Raw genomic sequence first — 27572 nt, 5'->3', positions numbered from 1 at the left:
TCCTAATCTAACTATCAATACCCCATCATCCCCTTCCCATGAGAACATAAACAGTGTCGATTTGATGAAACATGCATGCAGCGTCTCATTTCATCGCATTGCATCCCTACCGCTCACTTGCTGTCTGCATGCTGCACGTTTCATGTGTCTTTTTGATTTTTATGGATAAAAATCACTTGTGACATGTAATAATTATTGTATTTGGTGCATGCCATCAGATTTGATAATTTCTGCTTTGATGTGTATGTGCAGCTGTATTCAAAAAAAAGCTTTTGTACTTTTTATTATCACTTACAATGTGTGTAAACCAAAAAAAAAAAAAAAGTACTTAAAATCCCACTTGTTTATCCCAAACATCCGAGGTTTATTTATCCATTCGTATGTCTTACTTGGGGACACAGACTTCTCTCTCTTTTTTTCCCCCTCTTCTCCACAGGGCTATTAAGATTTTCTATAGGACAATTAAGATAATTCATGTAATGCACAAACAATACCTGGACCTATATATCAAGGGAGAGTCGAGGCCAGTTGTTTCCTCAAGCTAAATGACCTCCATGGGCCCTGTGGAACAGAAAGCTATTAACGCTAATTAACATGAGGGTGAAATACTAACATGGCTTCTGTTGCCAGCGGCCATGTTTAAATTCCTTTGGCGCCTCCCAACAAGCTGCTTGGCCTCTCTGTGTGTTACTAAAGTCCCTTTAAGGCAAGTTGGTTCACTCGGCAGCCATCTTGGTAATGTCCCCGAACAGCTATTTTCTGTGTAGGCAATAGGCATGCACATACAGCTCCTATTTACTTGAATGGGGAAAGGCCACAAGCTCAAGATTATATATCAATATTATAATAAAATCTGACAACAATGGTTTCATGTTGCTTTTTAAGCTCAAATCCTGCAATATATATATATTGGGTTGGTTCATTTAAAGTGCATGTGCGTTCTAGGATAAATAAACCAGACACCATTTTAAGCTTTAAGATTTTATTAATTTTCTAGTGTTACGCATAACCAGAAGACCTTGTACAATATGGCTCCTCCTTCCTGAGGTTAGATTTAGTGCTCATGAAGTCACCGCCTCAGGGTTGTAGTGTCTGGGAATATGTAGAACTGTCTAGACAATGTGGCAGATGAAATTCCAGAGAAAGCCTCAAGGAAGCTCCCACAGCTTGGCTAGTGGGGAATTCCAATATACTCTGGGTTTCATTAAAGCCCATTTCCAGAGTAGCTATGTTTCATTACATATTGAACCAGATGTCATCATCCAGTTCTTCTACAAACAGCCTGGATTAGATCCTACATCCAGCAGGAAAACAGAAGATCAGAGCTTGATGGATCACTTTCATTTTAGCATCTCATAATTTTTCAACTGATTAGCATGTGAATGTAGCTTTTTTTTTTTTTTTTGCAGAGAAGCATGAACCAGATTTTTGTCACACTCATGCCTGTGGCACATACACGTGTTTTCTTTGAGTTCTGATTTGGGATTGCTTCTCATATCTGCTTTCTTTATCTCAGGTAAATAATGCAACGGCAAGAGTAATGACAAACAAAAAAGTGGCCAACCCCTATACAAACGGTAAGAGCTTCTCTTTTTTTTTTTTACTTGAAATTACATTAAACACATTCAGTGGACCAAAATGTAATATTACTCTTAAAAGGTGTGCATTTCATTGCATTAGATAACAATATATCAAAACAAGAAGCAAATGGACAACAAAAAAAGAAACTGCCAAAAAAAGATGCTTTTGTCAGATTTTTGAATCATGTTGCAATTTATTTGAACCAACTAGTCCTATAAAGTCAGTTCTCCTCAAATTATATCCTTTATCACAAATTTAACTATGAACTATAACTATAACATTGAAAATATTCACAACCATGAAGTCTTGAAGTGTAAAAAAAATTGAAGAGTATATCCTTTATAAATAATTTAAAACCCAAATCTTTCTGTTTATAAATAGTCATATATTTGTTATGTTTATAATAAATTTAAAACCTAGTTGTTGTGTTTTGTAAAATTAATACAGTATATATATATATATATATATATATATATATATATATATATATGTTGACTGTTCTTTAAAATCCCACTTTGATATTCAACTATGATCAATTACTATGGACATGTTTAATTTTTCACAACCATGTATCCAAATACTTAATCTAAATTTTGGACAGTATATCTATTTTTTTATATATATATATATATATATATATATATATATATATATATATATATATATATATATAATTTAAAACCCAATTATTTATATATTTATGTTTATAAATGATCATACAAAATGATCATTTTTTCCATTTAAAAAAAATAGTTTTTGTGAAATATTTTGATTCTTTAAAAGAAATTACACTTGGTTTGATACTTTATCTAATCCAGTTTAAAGTTCCCAAATTCATTTTGGGCTGCGGTTTTAAGCTGCCATCATGTATAATATGAATGATGCAATGTCTACTTTGTGTCCCAATAAAAAAAGGGATTATAGGTAAAGAGCGATCTCTTCCCCTACAGCTCTCCTTATGCTGTTCAGGAGCTCCGGGGGGAGAGCTTAGCTGAGAGCTGGCTCATTCGCACAGGGGTCTTGGTGGGGTCCTGAGCTCTTCCGCTGATGCTCATTTCCTCAGACTGCAATAGAGAGAGAAACAGAGAGGGGGAATGAAAGAATCAAATATATCAGCAGCAGTGTAGACCCCCCCAGCTCTACTTCAGTCACAGCCAATGGGGAGTGAGAGGAGGCTATTTTACAGCCCCCATCTATCACTGACAGCACACCGGACAGCACTCACTACTCTCTTGCTCTCTGTCTCTCATTCTCTCGCTCCCTTTCGCATCCTATATCGCTCGCACCCTTCCCAATGCCCTGATATTGCCGCCCCCTAACTCCTTCAACTTAATGTCACCTTAAATATTTTCCTGTCATTTCACATCCCTTCCTCTTCCCCCTTCTTTTTGTTCTTCCCTCCGAATCTTATCCTCTTTATCCTCTTCCTTTGAGTTAATAGGCGAAAGATCGAGAAACAAACACTCCACAGGTCACAGCGATAAGCATTCGGAGCTAATTCTCTCTTCCCCTGTGTATTCCTCTACAGGCTGGAAGCTGAATCCAGTGGTGGGAGCTGTCTATGGTCCTGAATTTTATGCAGGTAAACTGCATTTGAGTGTTGTGGTCACAGGGTCCCGCTCGGATACTTACTTTGATTTACTGTTCTTCAGATGTTCTTTGATTTCAAAGAGGCAAATTTCGAGGCAAGCGCTTCAAAGAGACACTTAAGAAATGATTTTAAAACGACGCCCAGTTCTCCCATCATCCACAGTGCACAATGCATTTGAGAAAGCAATAATCAGCCAGGCCATCATTTCCCACTGAGATGAAACAGTGGTACGAGATGTTTTCTGAACCACAGATTAGGAAGCGTCTTTGTTTGACTGACTTGTTGTCTTTCTTTGTGCTGTTGTTTTCCCTCTCGATCTTTGATTTCTTTATTGCCGTTGGTTCTTTTAGCCCTTTGCATCCTAATGAGGGGGAAATGGTATTACAGTATTTCATTTGGAAGAAGTGCTGAGCACATAGCAGCTCTTTAACGGCCTGCCTTTTTGCTCATTAGACTAAAATCTGTTCATTTCAGGACAGCTTTACAGCAAAACTCTAAATAACCATCGGTGACAGAAAGCAGTCATTTATCATTTTTATCTGACTTTTTTCCTCTCCCTCTCCCCCCTCCCTTCCTCGGTTCTGGCATGCATAAATGCACAACTGAACACAGCCGTTACACGATTCCTCTCGATCGAATACGCACAATGTGCATATGTAGAGCGCATAAAAATGCAAATATGCTAAGCAATCCGATGCACGTAAAATGTTTATGCATGCTTTGACCCGAAGTATGCTCTGAAACATGCATGTGATTCCTTCTCTAATCGCAACACATACACCTTCATGCCTCCCATCCGTACATACACCTTCCCAAAACATCCCATCAAATCAGATTTATCGTGGTCCGGTGTTGTGCCGAATTTTTACCCCCCTGCCAAATTATTACCCCCCTCGTTGAAGTCCGTATGTGATTGCCTAATCCTAACCCCTCCCCCACAACTAATCTTAAACCTACCAATGCTAGGGGGGTAATCATTTGGCGGGGGTCGAAATTCGGCACAACACCTGCACTTCAGCAGCTTAGCTTGGGGAGCCGGTGTTGCTTGATTTATTGGATGCTAATTTTTCAAGTCGTCTTAACATGTCTCTAAAGTTCGCCACGCCTAAACGACACCATATGCCTCCTCTGTTCCCCAGAGGGCGACTGGTGGAGAGGATACAAATAAGATATAGATTTGACTAAATAAGGAACATTCAATGGCCGAAATGGACACCCCCCCTCCCCCCCCCCCCCACCACCACGTGTTGCCCCTTGTTTCCCTCCCGCAGTTCAAAAAAGGGAAGAGAAGCTTTCACGCGAAATAATTATGACTGCATTTAATGTACTTTGTTGGGGGAGGGGCGGCGCTGAAATCGGATGTAAAGGTGATTAATCACTGTTTATCAGTCCGAGTTTCTGTGCGGGAGATCAGCGGAATTGGGCACCATAAATCGTGCGCTGCTGACAGCGCACTCCGTCTCCATTCGTCCGGGTGCTACAGGTTTATTGTCCTCAAATCCCATACAGGAGAATGACTGATGAGGGCCGCCGACTGCCTGCTTTTAACCTCTTCCAGGGAAGTCGGGCTTCTCTCTTCCCCGTAAGACTCTCTCCCTGGCTCTCATTTCTCTACTCCTCTAGCTTTTCACAACCTTCTCTCAACATATATCGCTAATTCTATTTCTCTCTTCATCTAAGCCTGGGGTGTTTTCCATCTGCCCTTTTCTTACTCACTCTATCCTTAAATCTCAATATCTTCTGTCTTCCCTCGGTCTCTCTCTCTCCCTTAGGCTCTTAACTAGCACTGGGTAGCCAAAGCTAAATTAGAGATGCAGACGTGAGGCTGAGGCGCTAGCCGTGCACGGGAAACTTAATTGTGTAATCTGGGGGTCGTTTTTTCCCACCGTGGGACGTGGGAAACATAATATTGATTGATTGACAGCTCTCTCAGCCAATGAATTTGGTCCTTGGCAGTATGTTGAGACAAACAAGGCCAATAAGATTAAAATGCAAAGTAGTTTTTAAGTTTTAAAAAATAGATGATAAAATATATTGAGTGATGTTTGGAAAGGGACGTTTGACTTCATGCCATGTGTGTCTGATCAATAAAAATCACTGGCTCAAAACATACTTTACGCAAGTACGTGAATTACAATTGCATGCGTCATTCCATTCCAAAATGTGTCAACCGCAAATCAAAATGCAACACAATAATGCGCTGTATTCTCAGTGTTGCCACAAGGGGGAGCTATAACAGGCATTAATTCAAACTGTATTCTTCTGTGGTGTTTTTCTTTTTCTTCTTGGTCTACTGTCTACTACTGTTAAATTTAGTTAAACTGACAATATTTTATAACTAGCTACCTCAAGTTTGTTAGAGTGTCTAATAGAGTGCCGGAAAGAGAGTCTGTGGGTAACACAAGCTCAAGATATGTTCACGTTTTATTCTACAACAAAAAATACATCACCAGCTTTTACGTTTCTTGAAAAAGGTGGTTGCTAGCAAGTGGCTAAATGTTACTACAGAGATTGTTTGGGACATTAAACGTCCTCATGCTGAACAGGAAAATTCATCTACTCACTGGTCCCCTTTTGCATCCTTGTTGTGTTTATACTCACACTCTTGCAAAATATTTAAACTCAAACTTTCCAACTTGCAGATTTTAAGTCTTTTAAAGTTTGAAAGAGTTGTCGGAAGTTGAGTGGTGGTGACATTGAAGAAATTGCTACCGTGGTGTAGTTTGTTTATGCTATAGTCTAACTTTAGCTTTTTATTGTATTTGGGTTTTAAAATTCATTAACGTTGCTTTCATTTGTCAAGATTATATTAATAAACAAAACGTGTAAGAATAATACACCTTATTGATAACAGAGCTTATTTCATGCAATATTTCAGAATACAATGGAAAAATCCTATTGGCTTTTTGTCGAGCGAACATTTAAAGGTAACTTTAGAGCCCCTAGGTTTATTGCCAGAACAGCAACACAACAAATGCTACAAGTATAAAGTAGATTCAAGCGTTCACATCTGTTTTTGAGAGCACGTAATAGTGCACCCATGTGTGTGCACTCCTTTAAAAGAGGTGCATTGTGGGCATTTTATGCTTTTTCAATTACAAAACCACTCAAATAAATCTATAATTGAAATTAAGTAGTCTAATTACAATATTAGAAGTATCAGGGGGAGGAAAAAACACCCTTTAATCTAGCAATGGTGTAATTTTCCTCATGATATGGGTTTATCGGTGGTCTGATTATCTAAAGACATTTCACAATAGCACGCAGTGTGAGAGAGGCCGTCATCCGGCGATTTCCAGTCGCACCGTATTAAAGGAGCCAGTCTTGCAGTAAATGAAAGAGACCTGAGGGGGTTGGGGATGTAATTGCCCCCACACCTCCATCCAAACAGCCCAGGGACTCTTTCCAGCGCCAGAGATACCCATGTGTAAACCCAGATAAATGCAGCAGTGTGCCAGCATCCTTATTGGTTTAAACTGTAGATGTGCAGATGTGAAGGGTTTTTGACCTTCTCTCATGTTAAAATAACAGGTTAGCACAAGGGCTGCAAGTATGTATGCTCACACACACTTTTGCCTTTGTGAGTTTCATAGGCTTTATGGAGTGTCATAACTGGCTGGAATGATTTATGGCTTATTATTGAATCGGTGCTGCGTGCAGACCCATAGCTCATTATGAGATTACATTTATGTACGTCATGGCACACATAACATACACACACACAAAATCAAAGAAAATATAAGAGCATTGTCCATGACTGGAATTCGGAATAAATTGACCATGGCCTGGCATATATCAGAGACGACCACTGTTTGGCATATTAACACCGACTCTATAGCTTAAAAGGGACAAATTAAAATGTCAATGGCTCCATGCTATATCAAAACGAAAGAGCAAACGCCTTACCTTCAGCCATTTGTCTTTCTTTTACGTCTGATGAAGGGCCGCGCCGTACCTCTCCGCCGCTGATTGGTGTGTCGCGTACAAGAGATTTTATTGTTTGTTTGTTTGTTTGTCTGAGAGGAGATACAGGAGTCAAAAGAAAATTATACCAGTACTTGCAAACCCCAGGGCCAAAAGTTTGCTGAATGTGAATCGAAGAAGTCTTTACACCAAGGCAGTGTGCTAAATTTATAGACATACATATATGTGCTCAAAATAAACCCAGCTGACCTCATTAAAAGGACAACTTTGACACATATTGACTATCAACTGAGTGCTGCTTGTGTGATGCCTGTACAGTAATGATCAGGAGGAGGTGCAGGTTCTGTTTGGGGATATGAAATAACTAAAGAGGGCTGTCCTGCTCCTCTGAGACACAGGATAGACAGTGATAGTGTATTCGGTGCATAAATGAGAAAGAAAGCTTTGTGGGCCGCACTGCTGGGCTGTGTTTTGCTTGCACAGTACTATGGGTAATTCTGGCTGTGTCATTGACTCATCAGGGCCATACTCAGTGAAGGTTAAAGAGAGACTTGAGGTTAATATGCTCTTGCTTTTATTCTTTTTACAGTTTTAATCATTTTCCTTATCTTTTTCTCCTTTCCTTTTAATACAATTTGGGTGACTCTCACACTCAAACCTGTCGCGAACATGTCTGGGTCGTATTTCTCAACTACAACAAAAAACTCTTAGAAAGCGCCAATAAACAGGAATACAAAGTAATGTTTTCATGTTCTCCAACATCCAGCTCTTTCTCAGTCAGAGGTAAGGCAGGGCAAGGCAAGGCAAGTTTATTTATATAGCACATTTCATACACAATGGTAATTCAAAGTGCTTTACATAGAAGAAATTAAAATAATCAAAAGAAATCAGAATAATTAAAACAGTTTAGAATAAAAGATAAAATACAGAAATAATCAAATGAAATCAGAATAATTAAAACATAAAGTAAAATACAGTGCAAACAGTCGGACGAACAGTGGCACAGTGCTCATTCAGTAAATGCACAGCTAAACAGATGTGTTTTCAGAGGTGAGCAATTCTTGATATTATTTTGCATTTTGCTACATTTTTTGGATCTTGCACCCATATTTATCAACTTATTGGATTTGTTTGCCTTTTTCTGTTTGTCTTAGGTCATATTTAACATAAAAAATGTTATATATAAAAAAATATATATAAATCCTATATCATTAATATTATTTGAATCAAGACCCACAATTTTGGCATTTTCCTTCTGAATTCTCTATAATACCATAAATCTCATTCGAAGAAAAAAAAAGAGAGAATTCAGAAGGAAAATGCAACAATTGTGTATATAAAATATGCATGTTTTTATTTTGACTATATGATGGTTTTGTTGTACTGTCTATAATTTAATTAAATAAAAACACAAATAATTGTATTACAGTAATGAGACTCATAATTGAGAACAATAGAAACTCAGTAAGTAAAAAACGGTAAATACAGTAATGACAATTTTATTAGGAAAAAAAATGTCATTGTTAATGACAATGCAGAATATAATATGTATAATATTATGTGCAATTATAATATATTTTCTTTTATTTTTCCTTTTTTTCTTCTTTTGACTTTGGTGTGAAATTAAATGTTGACTAATTTTTATTTTTTTTAAATTGATGTGTCATCTAGTCAGATTAGAGATTGCAAGATTGAGAAAGAGCTTTCCGTTTTAATGTGCAATGTGCATCTAATGTACTGAGCTGCGGGCAGTTTGTCGGCGTCTGTGGCTGAGACTGAAATGTGACCTGGACATGTTTTCACCCATTTATTGTTACACATGCTGTTTCAAGTTTCATTCCGACAGTTTCACTTTCACGTCCGTGTATCTTTCCTTAACATGCATAAAGCCTCATTCTCTCTCTCTCAACTCTGCCACCTCTCCCAGTCTTGACCCTGAGTTGTCCCTGTTCTCCTCCAGGCTGGGTCTGGCCCCAGCGGTGGCGTGAGGCTGGGGAAGTGTGTTTGGGGGGAGAGAGATGAGGGATGGCGCCAGCCTGTGATTGCATCTCTAAACAATCCTCTCCATCTGCTCTCTCAACCCTGTGTGCCAGAACCTTGTGTATCACCTACAACAACCTACCATCTCCCCTGCCTCGCACACACCCCTCAAGATTGGGAGATCAGCCCAGACACACTCACACACACACCCCAAGCACAAGTGTTCAGAGATACCCACAATAGAGAGGCTTCCCCAGACAGGGTTTGCCTTACCGTTTCGCTCTCTAAGATTAATGGTAAATATTCAGCTGGAAAAAATCTGGAAAGTTTAGTTTAGTTTTATTGCTTCTCAATTAGTGCGGCAGTTTATGCTCGAATGTACACTACAGAGGATTTCTCATGTCATTTTTTCATGAGAAATCAATTATTGAGTCAGTAAATGGGATGCACAATGGTGGTGAGCCAATTTTAGATTTTTTTTTTTACATTTTAACTGTGCATGGTTATTTATTTATTTATTTTTTACCATTAAATTACCTTTGCCGTCAAAGGTTAATCTTCCAAAACACAAATATTAATATTTCACAAGATTTAAATGTAAAATTAAGCCTGTCTCTAAATTTTGTGATGGCTAAATTCACTAGCATAGCATTCACAGAGCATTTAAATGAATAGATTTTAGTTTTCAGGGTTTTCATATTTAATATGTAATTTAATATATGTTTTTTAATAATTTAATATTATTTAATATCGATAATTTATAGATTATCTGCAATAACATGAAAATATTTATTGGTGTTATCGTATCATGCAGAATTTAAATATCAGTCCATCAGTTTCTCCACAAGTAACTTGTTGTTGATGTTGACAGACAGCCCAGAATTCCATAGTGTACCTTTAATAAATATTACTTTTGAGTTTGAAGGACATTTTTGTTTTACGTTTGTACACATTTTGAAGTGTATCGGGTTGCACACAAATCTGGCTCCTGAAGCAAAACCATTTGAGAATCACTGGCTGTAACACGCTGCCATGTTTGATGTTTTGTGCCAACATGACGCACCGGTTGACATCCGTCTGAGTTGTTTTAAAGCATCACATTTTAGGATGACAGTGCGTTGTCACACTACCGACTGAAATCCGATTGGTGGTGACAGGTGCGCCTCTTAGAAGCAAAAGCTTATGTCACCACCTTTCTTCTCTCCTTTTTTCCAGTGACAGGCTTCCCCTATCCAACCACAGGGGCGACGGTGGCTTACAGGGGCGCCCACTTGAGAGGCAGAGGTCGTGCCGTCTACAACACGTTCCGTGCCGCGCCTCCACCCCCTCCCATTCCCGCTTATGGAGCGTGAGTGACCCTTCACCTAAAACATACACATACAGTATCAACAAATAGCTCACCTTGTTTTTGTCAAAGCCTGAGGCCATTATTAGGTAAACTTCTGCACTTAAACGCACTGTCATCAAAGGGTCATTTTCGCATTATTTGTGCTACAGCCTTAACCTGCAACATGACCGCTTGATAGCTATAAAGTGCGTTACACTCTAATGGCGAGCCCTACCAGTTTTCCCCAGTGACAAGACAGAGCAAACCCCATTATAAAGCAACATCATTTTCCTCTAAGCACAGAAAAATGGCCGTCTTTCCAAATCTGCTCCATTTTTTTTTCCTTTCCTCACTGTCTGGAGTGCAATGTTTTGTCTGCTGAATGAATGCATCGCTGCATAATTTATTTCCTTCTCTGTACAGTGCGAGGAAACTCTATGGACGTTCAACACTGATGTGTTGTGTTTTGTTATTTCTTGTTGTGTTTTTGCAGTGTGGTTTACCAAGATGGCTTCTACGGTGCTGAGATCTATGTGAGTATACTCAGTTTTGCCCATTCTGCTGCTATTTCCACTGTTTCAGTAAATTAAGTAAGGTTTGTATGCAACGTTGAGGAAGGACGCTCACGTTCGCTGAGCCTAACCTGAGAAGCTGGTGCTGAATCTTTCATAAGGGCAAGGGTGAGCTCAGGTCACCATGTGCAAATCCACTAGGATGGCCGTTTGTGGAGTACTAAATACCTTTTTGGGTTCCCCTGTGCATTCCGTTACATGGAAGAATGAAATCACACACGGCTAAACCGTCTTACTTTGAAGACTGTAGTTGATCTCAATGGATTGTATGATAATGCTAACATGTACAGTGTTGATTGAACCAAAAACAACCCCCCCTACGCACTTAACGTCTCATTCTTCCACATTTTATCTCCACTGCGGCCTGGTTTTGCTCTAAGTGGGCGGAAAATCACGCCGGATCAAGTTGATGAAGTCGACGTTACAGTATTTTGTTTTAATTTATGGCACGCGTTTGATCCGCCTTTCCCTCAGCTTCCATTAAAATACAGCCCAAAGGCCTCACTCTACAGACCGAGATTGTGCCCAGACCCTATTGTTTTTGACAGGCCGTCAGAACGTATTAGTCTGTCAGGTGATCAGAGAGCGTGCCTTCCTTTCCCAGGATTATTTCACTGCATGAAAAATGGAAATTAATTCAACATTTAGATCTGAAACAGGACAAATGAACATAGACGTAATTGTGATGCCTTTACCTGGCATGCACAATAGTATGTTTGCCACAGATAGATCACAGTCGAACGGATTTTGATGAATGCATGAAACACGTGTTCACTTGCCAGTGAAGTCTGAATCTGTCTCTGCGGACTACCCGATCAACTTTTGAGGAGCCTGAAAGCAAGATAACTTATATAGGCATTGTTGACAACAAATTATGATCCTCTCAATAATTTCTGTCAGTGTTTCTCACTCATGTCGTTCCAAAACTTTATGCTGATTTTTAAATAAATCTTCTTTATATAACTTTTCTTCACACATACAATAACAGTTTATAATGACCAGGCACTGTCAAGCTCTAAAAAAGCACTTTTAAAGTAGCATAAGATAGTCCTTAAGTCTCATGTTCAACATATTCACTCAGAGGATTGGGATAAAAAAATTTTTTTTAAGAAATTAGTACTTTAATTCCAACATTATTGGTCTTGTAGTGTCTCGTAACTTAATTTGATGATGTCAAGCTCAAGATTTGATGGTGCTTTTGTGACAGGCCGTGGTCATTATAAACTGTCATTGTATGGAAAAATTATTTTTTTCACATTCCACAAACAAGAAAACAGCATAAGTGTTTGGAGGGCCGTGAAGGTGAATAAATAATGACATAAATTCTCATATGTGGTTTATATATCTCTTTAAATCCATCTGTGTGGGGAGTTGGTGAAACCACCGGAATTAAGAATATGTAACTTCTACGGAATCCATGTACACACTTTTCTATGACCTGATTTTTCTTCAACTCCAGTAGCTAAACATTTGATCTTAGCAGAGTAGCATTGGACATTAATCCCCAGCTGAAAAATAAATGAGAGCATCTATAATTCAGCGTGCAGTCCTGTATCTGCGATGCCTCAATCCTGTACGCGTTCTGGCACTGCGATTATTCACATAATGTACCAGTGATGTCAGCGAGCTAAAATAACAAAGAACGGAGCTGCGTTTCATTAAAACAGACACTTCAATAAACACCCCAGCCACTTAGATACTCGCTTGCAGCCAGCAAATACATTCCCTGTTGTTTAAAGCTTGGCATGTTTGTAGCGTAAGCGTTCACAAAACATCACCCGGAGAAGACTAGCAGACAGCGCTCGGTTGTTGCAGCTAACCATCTCGACTAATGTCATCTGATGCCGCTTACAACTCGAATATTAATAGCTAGCTTGAATGGAGCAATTAATAGCTTTGTCAGATGTCATCTAATGCTTATACAAGCAATATTTAGTGTTGTCTTGTGCTGTTCTCCAGCCACGGATGAGCACGTTGTGTGTGTCAAGACCGCTCCCCTGGGCACCGAGCCAGGGGACTCGTATTGGCCAGCCACATTAATTAAAAGGCCCCTTCAATAGCTTCAGCCAAATCTTCCATTTGGTTCATTCGCAGTAAGCAAACATTGACTGATTTTAATTGTTTATACCAGATTGCCACTTACCATGCTGATCGATAGTTGCCCGGCCCTGCCATTTCAATTGATGGGATTGATGCGCTCTGGAAAGACAAGCCGTTGGTTGCACTACTATTGCTGCACTCAGCTTAGATAAGTGAAGACGCTCAGATGGTTCGCTTTCGGACTTGGGCTGTTAAGCATCTGTGCTGAGATCTATATGAAGAGCTAATGCAGTCAATCTGACAATTCCCCATTAAACAAAAAGGCTTCACAAAAAGCTGTATTGGCAAACTAAATAACACCTAAATCACTCAGCGCTGATTTTAGTGAGCATTGGCAGGCCTTTTCAGCAGCACTCTTAAGGTTGTAACTGAGCTTTTGGGATTCACTGCATTGTTAATGTATGAACAGTCCAGTTGTATTGTGGTTCTAAAATTTCATGTCACCGATGTCCTACTGTTTGCTTGTGTCTGACGGATGCCCTTATGTAATTGACAGGGTGGCTATGCAGCATACAGATATGCCCAACCAGCCGCAGCAGCCGCAGCGGCCTACAGTGACAGGTAAGAGTCCAGCAGCACTTCCTGTTTGGTTTAGTTAAAGTTGAGAGAAATTAAGGGCCAGATTTACTAAACTGGGCAAAATTGCATGAGAGCGTAATTCCAAAAAGGCGCCGATGGGAGTGTTAAGTTCTGCAGCTAGCGTCTGCTTTAGGACAGTCATTTCTTAACGCCAAATGAGGGTTTGCGCTAGCACAAGCTGTTAGTAAATCTGGCCCTATCAATTTTACAAAATGTATTTTTATGGCTGTCAAAGTTAACATGTTAACTTGACATATTTAATGTTTGTTTGTATTTACTTTTCTTTTGTTATTGTTTAATTCTGCTTTTAAAGACAGCCTTTGTTATGATTATTTTAGAATTTTAGACATTTAGATTTAGATATTTCTTTATACATTAAACAGCATAGTTGTAATACATGTAGATGGTCTTGGGGGTCTGTGGAATCAAAACCCTTGAGATAAACTTCCGGTTTCAATAGAAAATGTCAATACATCAAAATGTGCAATTATGAAGCTACTTAATAGTGTCCTACATCATTATTTGAAAATTAAAATAAAAATAAAATAGCTCCTTCTCTGGTTTAAGAGAATAATCTTATCCATTGCAAGTTGTAACTGTATTTGTGTTCCAAAGTCCTTCTGGAAAAAAGTCTGAGTTTACAGTTTACGGTTTGAGTTTACAGATCTGCTCTCTCATTAAACTGGCTTAAATGAGATCATTTTGACATCCCTTCCCTATCTTTGATACACTCTCACCCTTTAAACTTGAATTCAACCTGAATTTCTGTAACCACTTAGCTTACTCACTTCAGGCCACCGGGTTGAGTGTATGTGTGTGCGTGAAGACGAAGGTGGTGCAGGGTTGTCAGTAATTTATCCAGGACCTGTGGGGACCCTGTCAGGTTGGATCAGGCCAGGCACTGGTTTAATCTAGGCAAGATTGAGCGTGTCAGTGCCGATAAGGCACGGCCCTGCCTGCCAGCCTGAAGAGCCCAGATAATGTAAGATTTATCAGAGCCAAGCACAGATCCACATCAGAGCAGGTGACAAGACTGGCATTCCACCGCGCTTATTTCAGCCCCCTTCCTGTGTCCCCTCTTTCACTCCAGCTCTCTTTTTCTCTCTCCACCTCTTTCTGGATCACTTGTCGTTCAACTCCTTGCTTTCACATAAGCCAGCACTGCATTTTGCACTCTAATTTGATATGTCATGGCGAAGGGGGTTTAAAAGTGAGTGTTTAAATGTCACAGACTTTTGAACTAGCCTCTTTAAAGAGTGTTAATTCTGTCGTCATTTACTCTCATGACTACAACATAAAAATATATTCTGAGATGTTTTTTTAACTGTTGTTGTCAATGCAGTGAAAGTCAATGGGGTCCAAAACAGCATTAGGCCTTATTGACTTTCATGGTGTGGCAAAAATTTTTTTTCGAAATGTCTTTGTGTTCACACAAGAAAATAAAAGTCATACAGGTTTGGAATGGCAAATGAAAATTATTTTGGTTTATCTCATGTTGTTCCAAGCCTGTATGACTTTTCCTTATGTTGAACATGAAAAGAAGATATTTTGAGAAACGTCTCTGTTTTTTTGTCCATACAAAAAATTGTCTTTGTGTTCAAAAGAAGAAAGTAAGTCTCAGAAGGGTTAGTAATTGAAGACAGAATTTTCATTTTGGGGTGAACTATCCCTTAATTATCGAGTGGAGACCGTTTGAGGTGAGAAAAATCACCCTTTTTGAATATGGCTAGAACTAGCTATCCAGGTTAACTTTGGAAGGGGTAATTCCCGCTGCCTGGTTAAGATACAGGTTAAGTAGCCTGGCCCGGCTTGAGTGTTACAGGGATTCCCAGCCGCTCTCGTCTGCACTGTCTGTCACAAGCAGTTAAAATCCCCTCCGCTTGGCTCTCTCACTCCACTGAGCTGGCCTGACCTTTGATGTTGTAATAATCCCGGACGACAAAAACCTGGTCAGATCCGATAGTATTTCCATATGTAATAGCATGTCTGGGCCCAGGATTTTCCCCGTCTCTCCTCTTTTCTCCTCGCTCAGTCTGTGCCCTCGGCACCCGCTCGGGCTGCCTTATCTGCTCCCTGCAGGCCCTCATTTGCAAGCATGTGTTTGTAGGGAAAGTCAACAAATGAAGAAGGGAAGTGTTGGGGGTTAATAAATAAATAAAGAAAGAAAGAAGTAAGGCCCATCTTGGAGGAATTAGTTCCAAATCGGTACCAATGAAAAGAGTCAGAGAACGCCACCGCCGCCACCAGCCCTGTGCCTCTTTACAGAGCAGCCTGGGTAAACAAGAGAGGGCAAAGGAGCATGAAAAGGATAAAGAGAGCTGTGAACATAAACTCTCTGCCTACTTCACTCGCTTTTTTAATGCACACGCACAACAACACAAAATCCAAAGCATCCATGCATCTCTTTGCTTGCTGGGTCTTTCCTGTTCCGCAATACCTTTAGAACTTTGTAACTTTAAAAAGTGGATTTGCTAATGTTGTAATTTAAGGAAGTAATTCTATAAAATGGTTTGCCATTCATTTTATTTATTTATTTAAACTTGATTATTTACACAGTAGCATGAAAAAACAGGATTTCTAACAGGATGAAAATAAAGGGCTGATGTTAGCCATTGCTTAGTGATGGACTAAGAGTTAGCTTACATGCAGTGTGTTTTTTAAATTGTATATTTTAACCAACTTTTAAGATTATCATACATATTTCTGAAGGATGATGTCATTAAGGAAGTGTCTTTTGTGAGTTAATGGTATTTTACACATTCTATCTTACAAATTCTAACATGGAAAGGGATTTTGAGACCAGGAAAAACAATTACTTTTTTTTTTTTTTTTTTTGGAATCATTTTGATTAGAGGAATGACAAAAATAAAGAAACACCTGGAAGATTTCTTAATAAAAAAAATTAAAAATCAACTAACATGATTAAAAAAACTAATATGATTTTCCGACTAATGATGGTGACATTAAACTTTACTGCTTGGTAGAAAGGACCCTGCAGTTCTACTGTTCATTTCTGTCTCCTGTTTCTACTTTTCTCTTTTCTACGTTTCTTTTCTGTGTCTTGTCCCTCTCTGACCAATATCATTTTTACCACAAGCTCATAAGATAAAAAATACTTTTCCTCCAAAACAATAACAGAGCATCTATCACTTTTAACACACTCTTACCTTTATACCGTGTATTTATGGCAAGCCAGTGATTGTATTTTTATCAGACAGGAAGAAAGAGAGGGCAAGAGAGAGGGAGTTGTAGTGATAATGGATCTAGTTCAAATGAACAGCATTCACTGGAGCATCCCATCTTCACGAAGCTTCAATACTCCCTCCGTTTCTTCCTTTCCCTGTAGCTATGGCAGAGTCTATGCAACAGCAGACCCTTATCACCACACGATTGGACCTGCAGCCACGTACAGCGTGGGCACTATGGTGAGTCATGAAACATTAATACATGTCCTAATGTTACACAGACCCGAGCACCCCAACAACATACAAGGCAGAGCCCAGTGCAACCGTAATAATGCTGAAATATATCGTTGTACATTCTTTTCAATTTATTTGAATTATGAGTTTAATTATTGTAAATATTATGAAGCGAATAGTAAATGAAGCATGTGCGGTGAACTGGAGATGTGTTGTTGGGGTGACTGAATTCTTAAATATTGTACATGAACATATTCAGGGTCCAAAATTACCAGCCATAAATTTACAATCCTTACAATTGTATTTTGCTTAATTCACACAGATTCTATATATTTATTTATGTAGATAGATAGATAGATGGATAGATAGATAGATGGATGGATAGATAGCATAAAAAATGAATAATTAAAAATACATACAATATGATTTTGTTCCTCATATTTTTGTTAGCTCTGGAGAACAAAAAACAGATCCCAGATAAATTTCTGATAAATTTTTACACTATTTTAAATGTAAGACTATGCACAAGTCACAAAAGATATTTTCTTTAATAGATGATAGTACCTTTTTTATTTTAATCTCTCACTTCAACTACATCAGCAATTATTCTTAGATAAAACCATGTAATATTGCAACCGGCCAACTGACGAATTGTTTTATTTACTCGCCAAAGCCATTTGTTCATGTGCTCACATTTGATGCTTGGAAAGTGTTAATTTTGGACCCTGTTTGCATCTGCATTAATAATGTCAGGAGTGTAGATATATGTTCACATATTCTGATACTCATCAGCTGATATATGTGTATGTGACAGTTTTCCAAGATGGATCCTGAGCCTTTTGTATCTCATTAAATGCAATGGGGTTACCCAGCATACTGACACTTGAATTAGACCTTCCAAATGAGACGTTATCCTTTTGCATATCAGCATTCTCAATCTGATGTGGGGATCGTCGTCCTGTTAATGTTTGTTTTTAGCTAGCTTTTGCAGCTAACATCAAAGATGAAAAATTCTAAAACTCCTATCTGAACACAAAAAGAGAAAACTCTTTATGATTTGTTTTGTTTTTTTTTGCGGCTGTTGGTCGGGACTTTTCTCAAGATTAACGACCATCAAGCTCGTGCAGCAGCGTGCCGAGGGAGATTAAAGAAAAGGCGAGAGATAGAGGGAGAACGACAGGGGAAAAAGAAAGAGAAAAAAAAGATTCCATTGCACCCACCTCCCCCTGCCCATGAGGCTTATTGGACAAACACTCTGCCTAAGACAAATGACTGGAATTTACCAAGTCGACATCCGTGTGATTCTCAAAACCGTACTATTCCCCGGTGCAGCTGCTAGCTAAAAGCTTTCATTAATTAAGACCATTTTTTCCTCTTCATTTACTTAATTAAAACTGTGGCCTGTGTTGCTTTTTTGCCTCCTTTTTCCTTTCTTTTTTTCAAATTTTCCTCCCTTTCTCAAGACTTCAATTTGCCACTTTAAGGCATACCAAATATCCTCCGGCGCTCCTCCGGTCGAACGAGGGCCGCAGGGGGGCCGAGGTGAGCACTCAGAGTTCTCAGTGATGCCAGGACCGAACCGGTTGCGACTCAAATGAGCAGAACTCCTCTCAGTACTTGCACTGAGCCTGCTGAGGATGAAATGAGTATCATTAAATCATATTTGACCAGCAGATCACAAGTTAAAAGTATTTAATAATGAGCCCCTCAGAGGGTTAGAAAAAAGTTAGTTTGCTTTGCTCTCTGTTAGAACAGAATTCATTCCACGTTTAAGGCGTGTGTATTTTGCACAGGGTCGGAGCTGAGGAGAACGGCCCATAGAGCCTTTGAAGTTTTTTGTATTTGGCAAGAGCAGAGTGGGCACTACTGCAGTCCGGTTAAAGATAGGTCTGAGAAAGCAGCGCATGTTAGATGTCTCCAATCAGATCAACCTATGGGACAGGCGGCCATGATGGAGAGGTTCAATAAAGAGCAGCTGATGAGATACACCAGCAGGATTCAGCGGCCTGTTTCAGTCGCAACCCGGTTGAACCGTGAAACTCTGAACTCTGACACCGACCCGCCCTGAAATTCACACTGTAATTTGCAAAACGAGACGAAAGGGAAGAAAATTTCAAGAACTGTTCACCCCAAAGAATCTATTTAACACTGATTGGGTCCTTTTTGTTTTTTCATCTTTGATGTTGCAGGCTAGCCTTTACAGAGGAGGTTACAGTCGCTTCACACCCTACTAGAGAGAGAATCAATCCCCCGACCAAACAAACAAAAAAACAAACAAACAAACAAAAGAAAGCAAACACAAACAACCCACCCACCTCCACCTTCAAGGTTTGCAAAGCGCGAACCTTCCCCGAACAGTCACATTTGGGCTAAAGCTCTGCTTATCATCCTGCGGTTATCCAGCATTTCTGTTGCTTGGCTATTGATTTGGAATCTGTTTTGTTTGTATTGAAATGTGTGGTCCGGGAGGGGAGGGGCTGAGTGACAGAGAGGAGGTGGGGCCCGGGGGGCGGGGGGCGGGGGGGCTGTCCAATGAGTTTTCTCATTTAGTCGCGGTGTAGATTTATGGGCATGAGCTCAGCTGATTTATGTGGACAGGGAGTGGGCCAGGAAGTGAGTTTATTTGCCTGACTAAATGGCACAGCAATGAGCAACTTGAGCAAAACAACAGCAGCGCTAGACTTGCACACGTATATTTGCAGTCTTTGCATTAAAGGCCCCACTGAACACCCACTTATAAGAAGTGACGATGACTGCTATTCATTACAATGTGAAACGAAAACCTCTAAGGTTTGCTTATGCTATCTGTAAACTAATATAGCCTTTTCTCCAGTAAATATCAAAGGGGAACATTCATTTACAAATCTCTTATGGATTCTAAAATTGTTTACCAAAACTATATTGCAGTAGTGTTTAAAATGATAGTTAGCTACGTGGAACCATCATGAAGATTTCAAGTAATTCTCTGTCACTCACACCCTCTTTCAATTTGACGTACTGTTATATAACTCAATGAATTTATTGTCTGTATGATTGCAACTATGTAAACTGGTATGTTTGGGAGATTGATGTCAAGATTTTTTTAAAGTTTGCTAAAAAAAAAAAAAAAAGTATTCTATTGCCACAGATGGACTTAAAATACATTTTATAGGAATTTAGTATTATTTTGGTAGGTTTTTTTTCCACAAATTGTTAGGGTACGAGCACCGAAGGAGCGTAGGCACCTATTGTAATCATTGGCGTTTCTTATTATTCTGCTCTTGAGTCTGTGGCAGCCCACAGAACCGCTTATGAAATTAAGCACATAGATATAGGACAGTCTGTAATGTCACTATGGCAATCCTCAAAAACTCTAGCGCCACCAACTGTACAAAGTTGCACTCACGTTTATACTAATAAGTTTTGAACTGTAAGGGCTAGAAACTAAATTTGTTTTTCCTTTGATTCCTTGGCTCAAGACGATTCTATGACCGAAAAACGACTTTTTCTAACACCTCCTAGACCGTTGCTCTGATTTTCACAGAAATTGAAGGAGATCAGCTTCAGACCATGCCGACTAAAAGTTACAGAAATCGAGTTAATTCGTCAAAGCGTTCTCAAATAACGCGCAAACAAATTTGACGAAGAGCGTGTCAAAATGGATGTGAGGCTATATCTCCTCAGCGATTTAGTGAATTCTGACCAAACTTGGTATGTGCTATGACAACCATGACCTAAGATTACCTGCACAGTTTTGGCACAGTGCCATCTAGTGGTCAGGAGATATGAAAAATGTATCTTTTTGCTTATAACTTCTTAACGGTTTAGCCGAAAATAAAAAAAAATGGTCGAAACAATACCTAATTTTCTCATATTGGCCTTAATGAAATTTCCAAAAATAACTTTTAATTAATTTAGCCTATTGTGATGAAACTTCTTAATAGATTCCTTGGGTCATGCCGAGAACATAGATACCAATTTTTCCATAGTCTGCATAACTTCCTGTCTACCATTATGATTTACTTTCAAAACCTACTTTTTCAAACTTCTCCTAGACCGTTTTTCCGATTTTCACAAAAATCATCTGAAATGTATCATCTTAAGACTGTGCCGACAAAAAATTATGTGTTTCGTGTTGATGCACAAAACTGTTTTTAATACCGCTGCAAAAACTTTGAGGCAGGATGCCAAAATGACTCTGAGGCTATATCTCTGCAATGCTTTGGCATATTGACACCAAACTTTGTCTCACCTTACTCTGACCACACCACATCAATTTCATAACAGCGCCACCTACTGGTCAAAAGTAATAAACCATTAAATCAAATTACTAGGGACTGTACTAATGATTTTTCAGCCATTTTGCCTAAATGGTTTGCCAGTTGGTCTGACGCTCCCAGTCATGTTGTCATGTATTATCATGTTCTTTGTGCTTGACCCCGATACTTGCTGCTTGCAGCTATATTTATTATTATTATCATTATTATGGTAACACTTTAGATTAAGTTTTCGTTTGTTAACATTGCTTTACTACATAAGTTAACATGCACTAACAAATAATACTTCTACAGCATTTATTGATCTCTATTAATGATAATCTTAACATTTTCTATTACATTTTTAGGATCAAAAGTTGTATCTGTTAATATTAGTCACTGCACTGTGAACTAAAATTAACATTAATTAGGATTAATATATGCTGTAAAAAATATATTTCTCCATGTTAGTTCATGTTAGTTAATTTAACTAATATTGAGAAATGAGAACTTAAGTGTTACCATAATAATAATAATAATAATAATTTGGTTTTTATTTCAACAAAGCCATAAAATCGACAAATCTGGTTACATTTTCTCATACGCAAATCTACTTATTATTTTCAAGCAATAATACCAAAATATATAACAATGAAATAATCTTAGAGCATAGTGCATGTATGATATAATGTTGATGTTTGCTGACAATTCATATTTTTAACTAAACCTGTGTACAAATACGTCTGCCTGTTTCAAAGCAAAAGCAAATATTCATGAAGGAATGCCCTCAGCAAGGTTTCCTTCAGTTTTAATCTGTTAGATGTCACATAAAGAGCGTACACTTAATCAAGGCTGCTTCTGCTGCTCAGAAGGCATTCTGTAAATAAACATAGTGCGGTAATGTGGAAAGAGAGAACACTTCCCCACTACACGGTCTATTGCACCCTCTAGCTGATGATATGTCCAGAATCCCACTGCAACAGAGATGACAGGCTGAGCAATTACTGCTCATTGCTGAAATCTCCATCACGCTATATGTTAATATGGAAGACACAGTCCGCTTGAAAATAATTTTGAATAGAAAATTTTAACTAACAAAGATACAGGGATATACCATGTATCAGACTATAGGGATTGATACATTTAAAATAAAAAGGCATCCCACTACCCACTACCCACTGGGAAACTGCTCCCTTTGCAGAGAGTTCCGCTTATGATGTTCTAAACAACATGTTCCAGTATTGATTTGCTGTTGAGTTACGTGTTAGGCACTGAGAGTATGCGACCTAGTCATAGATCTTCGGGACATTTTTAGTCAAGTCTAAAATGTATGTGGAGAACAGGCCAGGCTAAGAGTTCCCAATAGGAACGGGAAGATTTAAGATATTGTGCCGGGAAACAATTAGGAACGAGACAAACATACTCTTCATATAGATTCAGACAACTTCTCATTGAACAAGAAACTTCTCTAATCCATTTATACAAAAAAAATATTTGCACACACTGACACACATAAAAAATGTGTTCAAAAGTTTGGGATCGGTATGAATTTTAAATGCTTACAAAAGATCTCTAATGCTCACCAAAGCTTTTATTTCACAATAAAAAAAACGGTAATATTGTGATATATTATTACAATGTAAAATAACTGTTTTTTATTTTTATTTATTCCTGTGAAGCAAAACTGATTTTCAGCATCATTACTCCAGTCTTCAGTGTTACATGATCCTTCAGAAATCATTCTAATATCCTGATTTGTCACTCAAGAACATTTCTTATTATCAATGTTGAAGACAGTTTTGCTACTTAATATTTTTTGTTCAAAAGAATAGCATTTATTTAAAAACTTTGGTGACATTTATAAATGACATTTTGTGACATTTACTGTCACAATGTAATGCATACTGAATAATGAGTATTCATTTCTTTCTTTTTTAAAATCATACTGATCCTAAACCTTTGAACGTTTGTGTGTATTTCGTTTTTATAAATACAATAGAAATATATTCACCCAGACATTAGTTAACATAACAAATGAGTTGTATCTTTTTGTAAAATGTGGAATAAGGCTTGAAAACCTGATCTGTTTTCAAAAAGATCCAGCCTAACGTTCTTTTCACAATTGAGAGGCACTTGTGCACTATAAGGTGAGAGATTTTCCCCCAAGGTGACATCCCCCCCCGAGTCCCAGCACTTTATACAGGACCTGTGATAAGACATGCCAGGCCTTTAGAGAAGAAGAATGAGAAAGACAGAGTTGGGGGTGGCAGTAATCCTCCCAGTGAAATAGGGCCTCCCTCGTTTCCTGGTTCCTCTGGGCGTTGATCATGTCCTCGTGTCTCTCACACACACACACACACACACACACAGAGACACACGCACACCCCCAGTAAATAGCAGCCTGCACCCCTCAAATGGAATTGTAAGGGTGGAGTTATAGAAGAAGGGGAAAGAAACCAGGGTAGAGAGGCAGCATCCAAAGTAATTTACTCCACAGATTAAAGATAACAGCATTGAGTCAATAACCGCTGATCTCATTTGGAGATACACTAGGCCAGCCAGGCGCGTGGCACAGCCGTTCTGCTCAGTCTATTACCATAGCTGTTGCGGCTGCCTCTTCAGACACACCGTTCTCCCATGAGTGTGAAATCACAGCAGCCTATTGTAAAACATAGATTAGATGCATTGCTTTTTTCCACCTTTGTAGGGAGAAATCTACAGCGCAACATAATATTTCACCTAAACGAATGTGTCCTTGTTCCCCTAGTGCTGCGTGCGGCTCACATGGCTCTAAGAAAAAGGGGGGAAAACTGCACAAGGGAAGGCGTTTATGTAGACTGTACAAGCATTAGCTAAACTAAAAACTAAATTTTGTTAAATCAGTATTGAATATGTACGGAGCCCCGCACATGATATGCGGGAAAAATATACGTAGGCTAAATCGTTTCCACTAATTAATAATTCGTTCCCAGGACTTACTAATACATCTGGACGTTTTACTAATTTGTTCCTTATCGTGGCCACCTTGTAATAATTATTTCCCTTGGTTTAGTTAAATCAAAACGAGGGAACAAATTAGTTCAACGTAGCCACGATTTACTAAAATGAGGGAACGAATTAGTAAGTCGTGGGAATGAATTCTTAATTCGTGGCCACAATTAAACTGAAACGAGAGAACAAATTTGTGGCCACGATGCATATTTCTCCGGGGCTCCATAAATATGTTTTCATTTGGGAGAAGTGTTTAAAAGTGGACTAAAAAAAGGCCTTGTTTTCCTTAAATATCCAAACTATCGTTTATCAGAAACCAAAATACAAAAGCTAAATAGTCTTCTGTGGGAATGGAATACCAGATTTATCATGCACTGTAAATAACATTGTGATTTTAATTTCCCTATTTAAGCTTATTTTTCTTTACATTTTTATTATGTCTGGCTTTGAAAAATGTGTTGTTAGTGTTGATCAGTTTGAAAATGAAAAACAAGACAGGTGTGGCATATAAAAACACTATTGCCACTATGTGTTAAACATATAAGTACGAAGTCCTTTCTTTTGTAAACTTATTATACACCATTAAGAATATTATGTGGTGACTTTTTTATATAATATAATATAATATAATAGGCTTTAAATCCAAATTGTTTATACCTTTTCTGAGGAGAGGAGAGCATATTATGTCCAGATGCGAGTCAATTTCTCTGTGCTGTGTAGTGTTGAGCGATTTAAATTTATGTCCTTTTTTCCTTACATCGGGAAGGTATTTACACTGCCCTCTGACCTCAGTTTAATTTACGTGGAAGACACAATTTTAATTGACTTTGTTGCATTCACATTTTCTGAAGTGGCTTTACTCAGAGTGGTCATTTACAAGCCTTTTTTTAAATGAAATCATTGTGTTCGGTGCTTCCAACCACGTACTTTGTTAGTCCTAAAAAGTGGCAAAACGACGTTTTTAGTTTGACCATAAACCGCGCTTCCTCTTGTTTAATATCTATGCAGAATTGTAAATGAATCGGATTGAGTTAATTCATGCAAAAGACTATCATATTCTTGACTAAGGCATTTCCATCTCTATTTCAGACAATTAAACTAATCAAGCGACTATATTAGGACTCAATCACCCATTTATTTAATTCCAGCATTTAGGCAGAGAGAGAAAACACAGTGCTGAGCATGAAATGACTGCTGAGGAGACAGTTTGCAGTCGTCTAAATGAATGTGTGAGCTTGCAGATTGACAAGATGGAAGTCTCCGTCTTGCATGGACGCCGCAGTGGCCCATTAAAAGATTGCCTGTTTAATTAGCTCTGTTAATGCAGTGATTTGTAAGATGGCACCATGGGCCAGGGGCCAGTCCACATAGCAGCAGATTTTCATCTCTCTCAATTTGATGGCACAAATGTTAATTTACTGAGAGGTCTGTTTGAGGGTGCAAAACTGCAAACCGTATGAAATTAGAAGCTAAAAAATAGAAGTTAATAATATAACTGTTTATTCACAATGCATCGGCTTAAATTGCATTGAATGATGTCAATAATAGACCCAGACTGGGTCACACTGGACGATAACGCAGTTTAACATTATATCTGCTGTTACCTCATTAACTTTCCGTCATTTAAAATTGTGTCTATTCTATGTGCTGTTTCAATGTGCAATTTTCTTCTGTCAGGGGATTTTTAGAAACTGTTTTTTTTTTTAAGCAAAAACTGTACTCTTTGTATATATATATATATATATATATATATATATATATAGTAATATATACAAATGTGAGCACATATCGCAGTCATCTTTTGTACGTATAACCTGTAGTATTAAATGTGTTCTTGCTGTCCATTTCATGTAGGCTTAACATTGTGAAAGTTTCAGCTTATATGAATCGCGTCATCTGTTAAAATCAAACTGGTACACTCTGCTCTCGCTTAGCCATTTGTTTTTGGACTTCAAGATTCAGTAGGTAAAGCTATGTACATACAATAAAAATAAGTAATATTTAAGCAATTTTTGTGTCTAAATAAAAGGAAAATTATAACTCTCTGTGTTAGTTTTTTTCTGTTTTGCTAGACTTGATGCAAATGGACGTAATTGATAGTAATATATATATATATATATATATATATATATATATATATATATATATATATATATATACTTTTTATGTAAATGTTTTATATATAATCTACCGTTGAAAATTTTGGGGCCAGTAAGATTTTTTACTGTTTTTGAAAGATGTCTCAACAAGGCTGCATTTATTTGGTTAAAAATACAGTAAAAACCGCATTATTGTGAAATATTATTACAATTTAAAAAAACTTTTTTCTATTTTAATATATTTTAAAATGTAATATATATTGGAATATAATGTAATATATTGTGGTCTCAGAGCTGGATTTTCAGCATCATTACTCCAGTTTTCAGCATGATCCTTCAGAAATTATTCTAAAATGCTGATTTGGTGCTCAAGAAAATACATTTCTTATTATCAATGTTAAAAACAGTTGTGCTACTTATTATTTTTGTGGTAACGGTAATATACATTTTTTTCACAGGATTCTTTGATGAATAGAAAGTTCAAAAGAACAGCATTTATGTGAAATATAAATCTTTTGTAACTTTATAAATGTCTTTACTGTCACTTTTGATCAATTTAATGTGTCCTTGAAGCCTAAAAGTATAAATTTCATTCAATCAAAAAAAAAATCTTACTGACCCCAAACTTTTGAACAGTTGTGTGTGTATATATATATTAGTATTTTAATTGTTTTAAATTAATTATATATTTTATTTCATTGTATTTTTTGAATACCTAGTATTATTTTTTGTACATTCTGCCAGTTTTGAAACTGAAATAGTCTATAGGACTCGGATAGGATGTTGAAAAGGGGGTTTAGCATTTATCATGTTACCAGCGCTTTTGTTTTTTTATCGACATGACTGGCCACCAACAGTTTTACGTCTCCCTCAGCCGATTTCTGTTCATGTTTGTCAAGCAAAAACTTGAGGATCCCATGTCTGTTCCAGATATATTACGCCCCGAGCAGAGAACAGAGGCCCATCATTGGGTATGATCAGTATGCCGGAGCACATCTGTGTGCTCCTCCAGGGATGGGTGAAGAACTACAAAGTCATGTTAAAATTAAAGTCAGCTCGCTCCCTCTTCTGAGGCTCCTCCACACGGCACCACATCTCCCCGAATTAGAGAGCTTCTTTCAGGATGAGAGCCCCCAGGACACCCCGGAATCTCCTCCTCCTCCTCCTCTCTCTC

At 38.1% G+C, this 27572-nt stretch overlaps 1 protein-coding gene across 10 annotated transcripts in view; it reads left to right on the top strand.

Annotated features, from left to right (window-relative positions):
* Positions 1 to 27572, top strand: part of rbfox3a (RNA binding fox-1 homolog 3a) — a 441507-nt gene that overhangs the window by 409284 nt on the left and 4651 nt on the right. For 5 of the 10 annotated variants that reach the window (XM_077200542.1, XM_077200544.1, XM_077200538.1 and 2 more), the window contains 6 exons: positions 1517 to 1577; positions 3110 to 3163; positions 10292 to 10424; positions 10897 to 10936; positions 13572 to 13636; positions 17001 to 17079. In XM_077200542.1, the coding sequence (XP_077056657.1) occupies positions 1517 to 1577; positions 3110 to 3163; positions 10292 to 10424; positions 10897 to 10936; positions 13572 to 13636; positions 17001 to 17079 (432 nt within the window). Of the gene's footprint in view, positions 1 to 1516; positions 1578 to 3109; positions 3164 to 10291; positions 10425 to 10896; positions 10937 to 13571; positions 13637 to 17000; positions 17080 to 19262; positions 20213 to 27572 lie in introns of those variants that run through there. The other 5 variants (XM_077200537.1, XM_077200539.1, XM_077200541.1 and 2 more) reach the window with 2 other exon arrangements.

The sequence above is a fragment of the Siphateles boraxobius genome, unplaced genomic scaffold (assembly GCF_051911475.1).
Source record: "Siphateles boraxobius isolate OS27281-9 unplaced genomic scaffold, OSU_SipBor_1 46, whole genome shotgun sequence".
NCBI lineage: Eukaryota > Metazoa > Chordata > Actinopteri > Cypriniformes > Leuciscidae > Siphateles > Siphateles boraxobius.
This window is presented reverse-complemented; position numbering and strand designations above follow the sequence as displayed.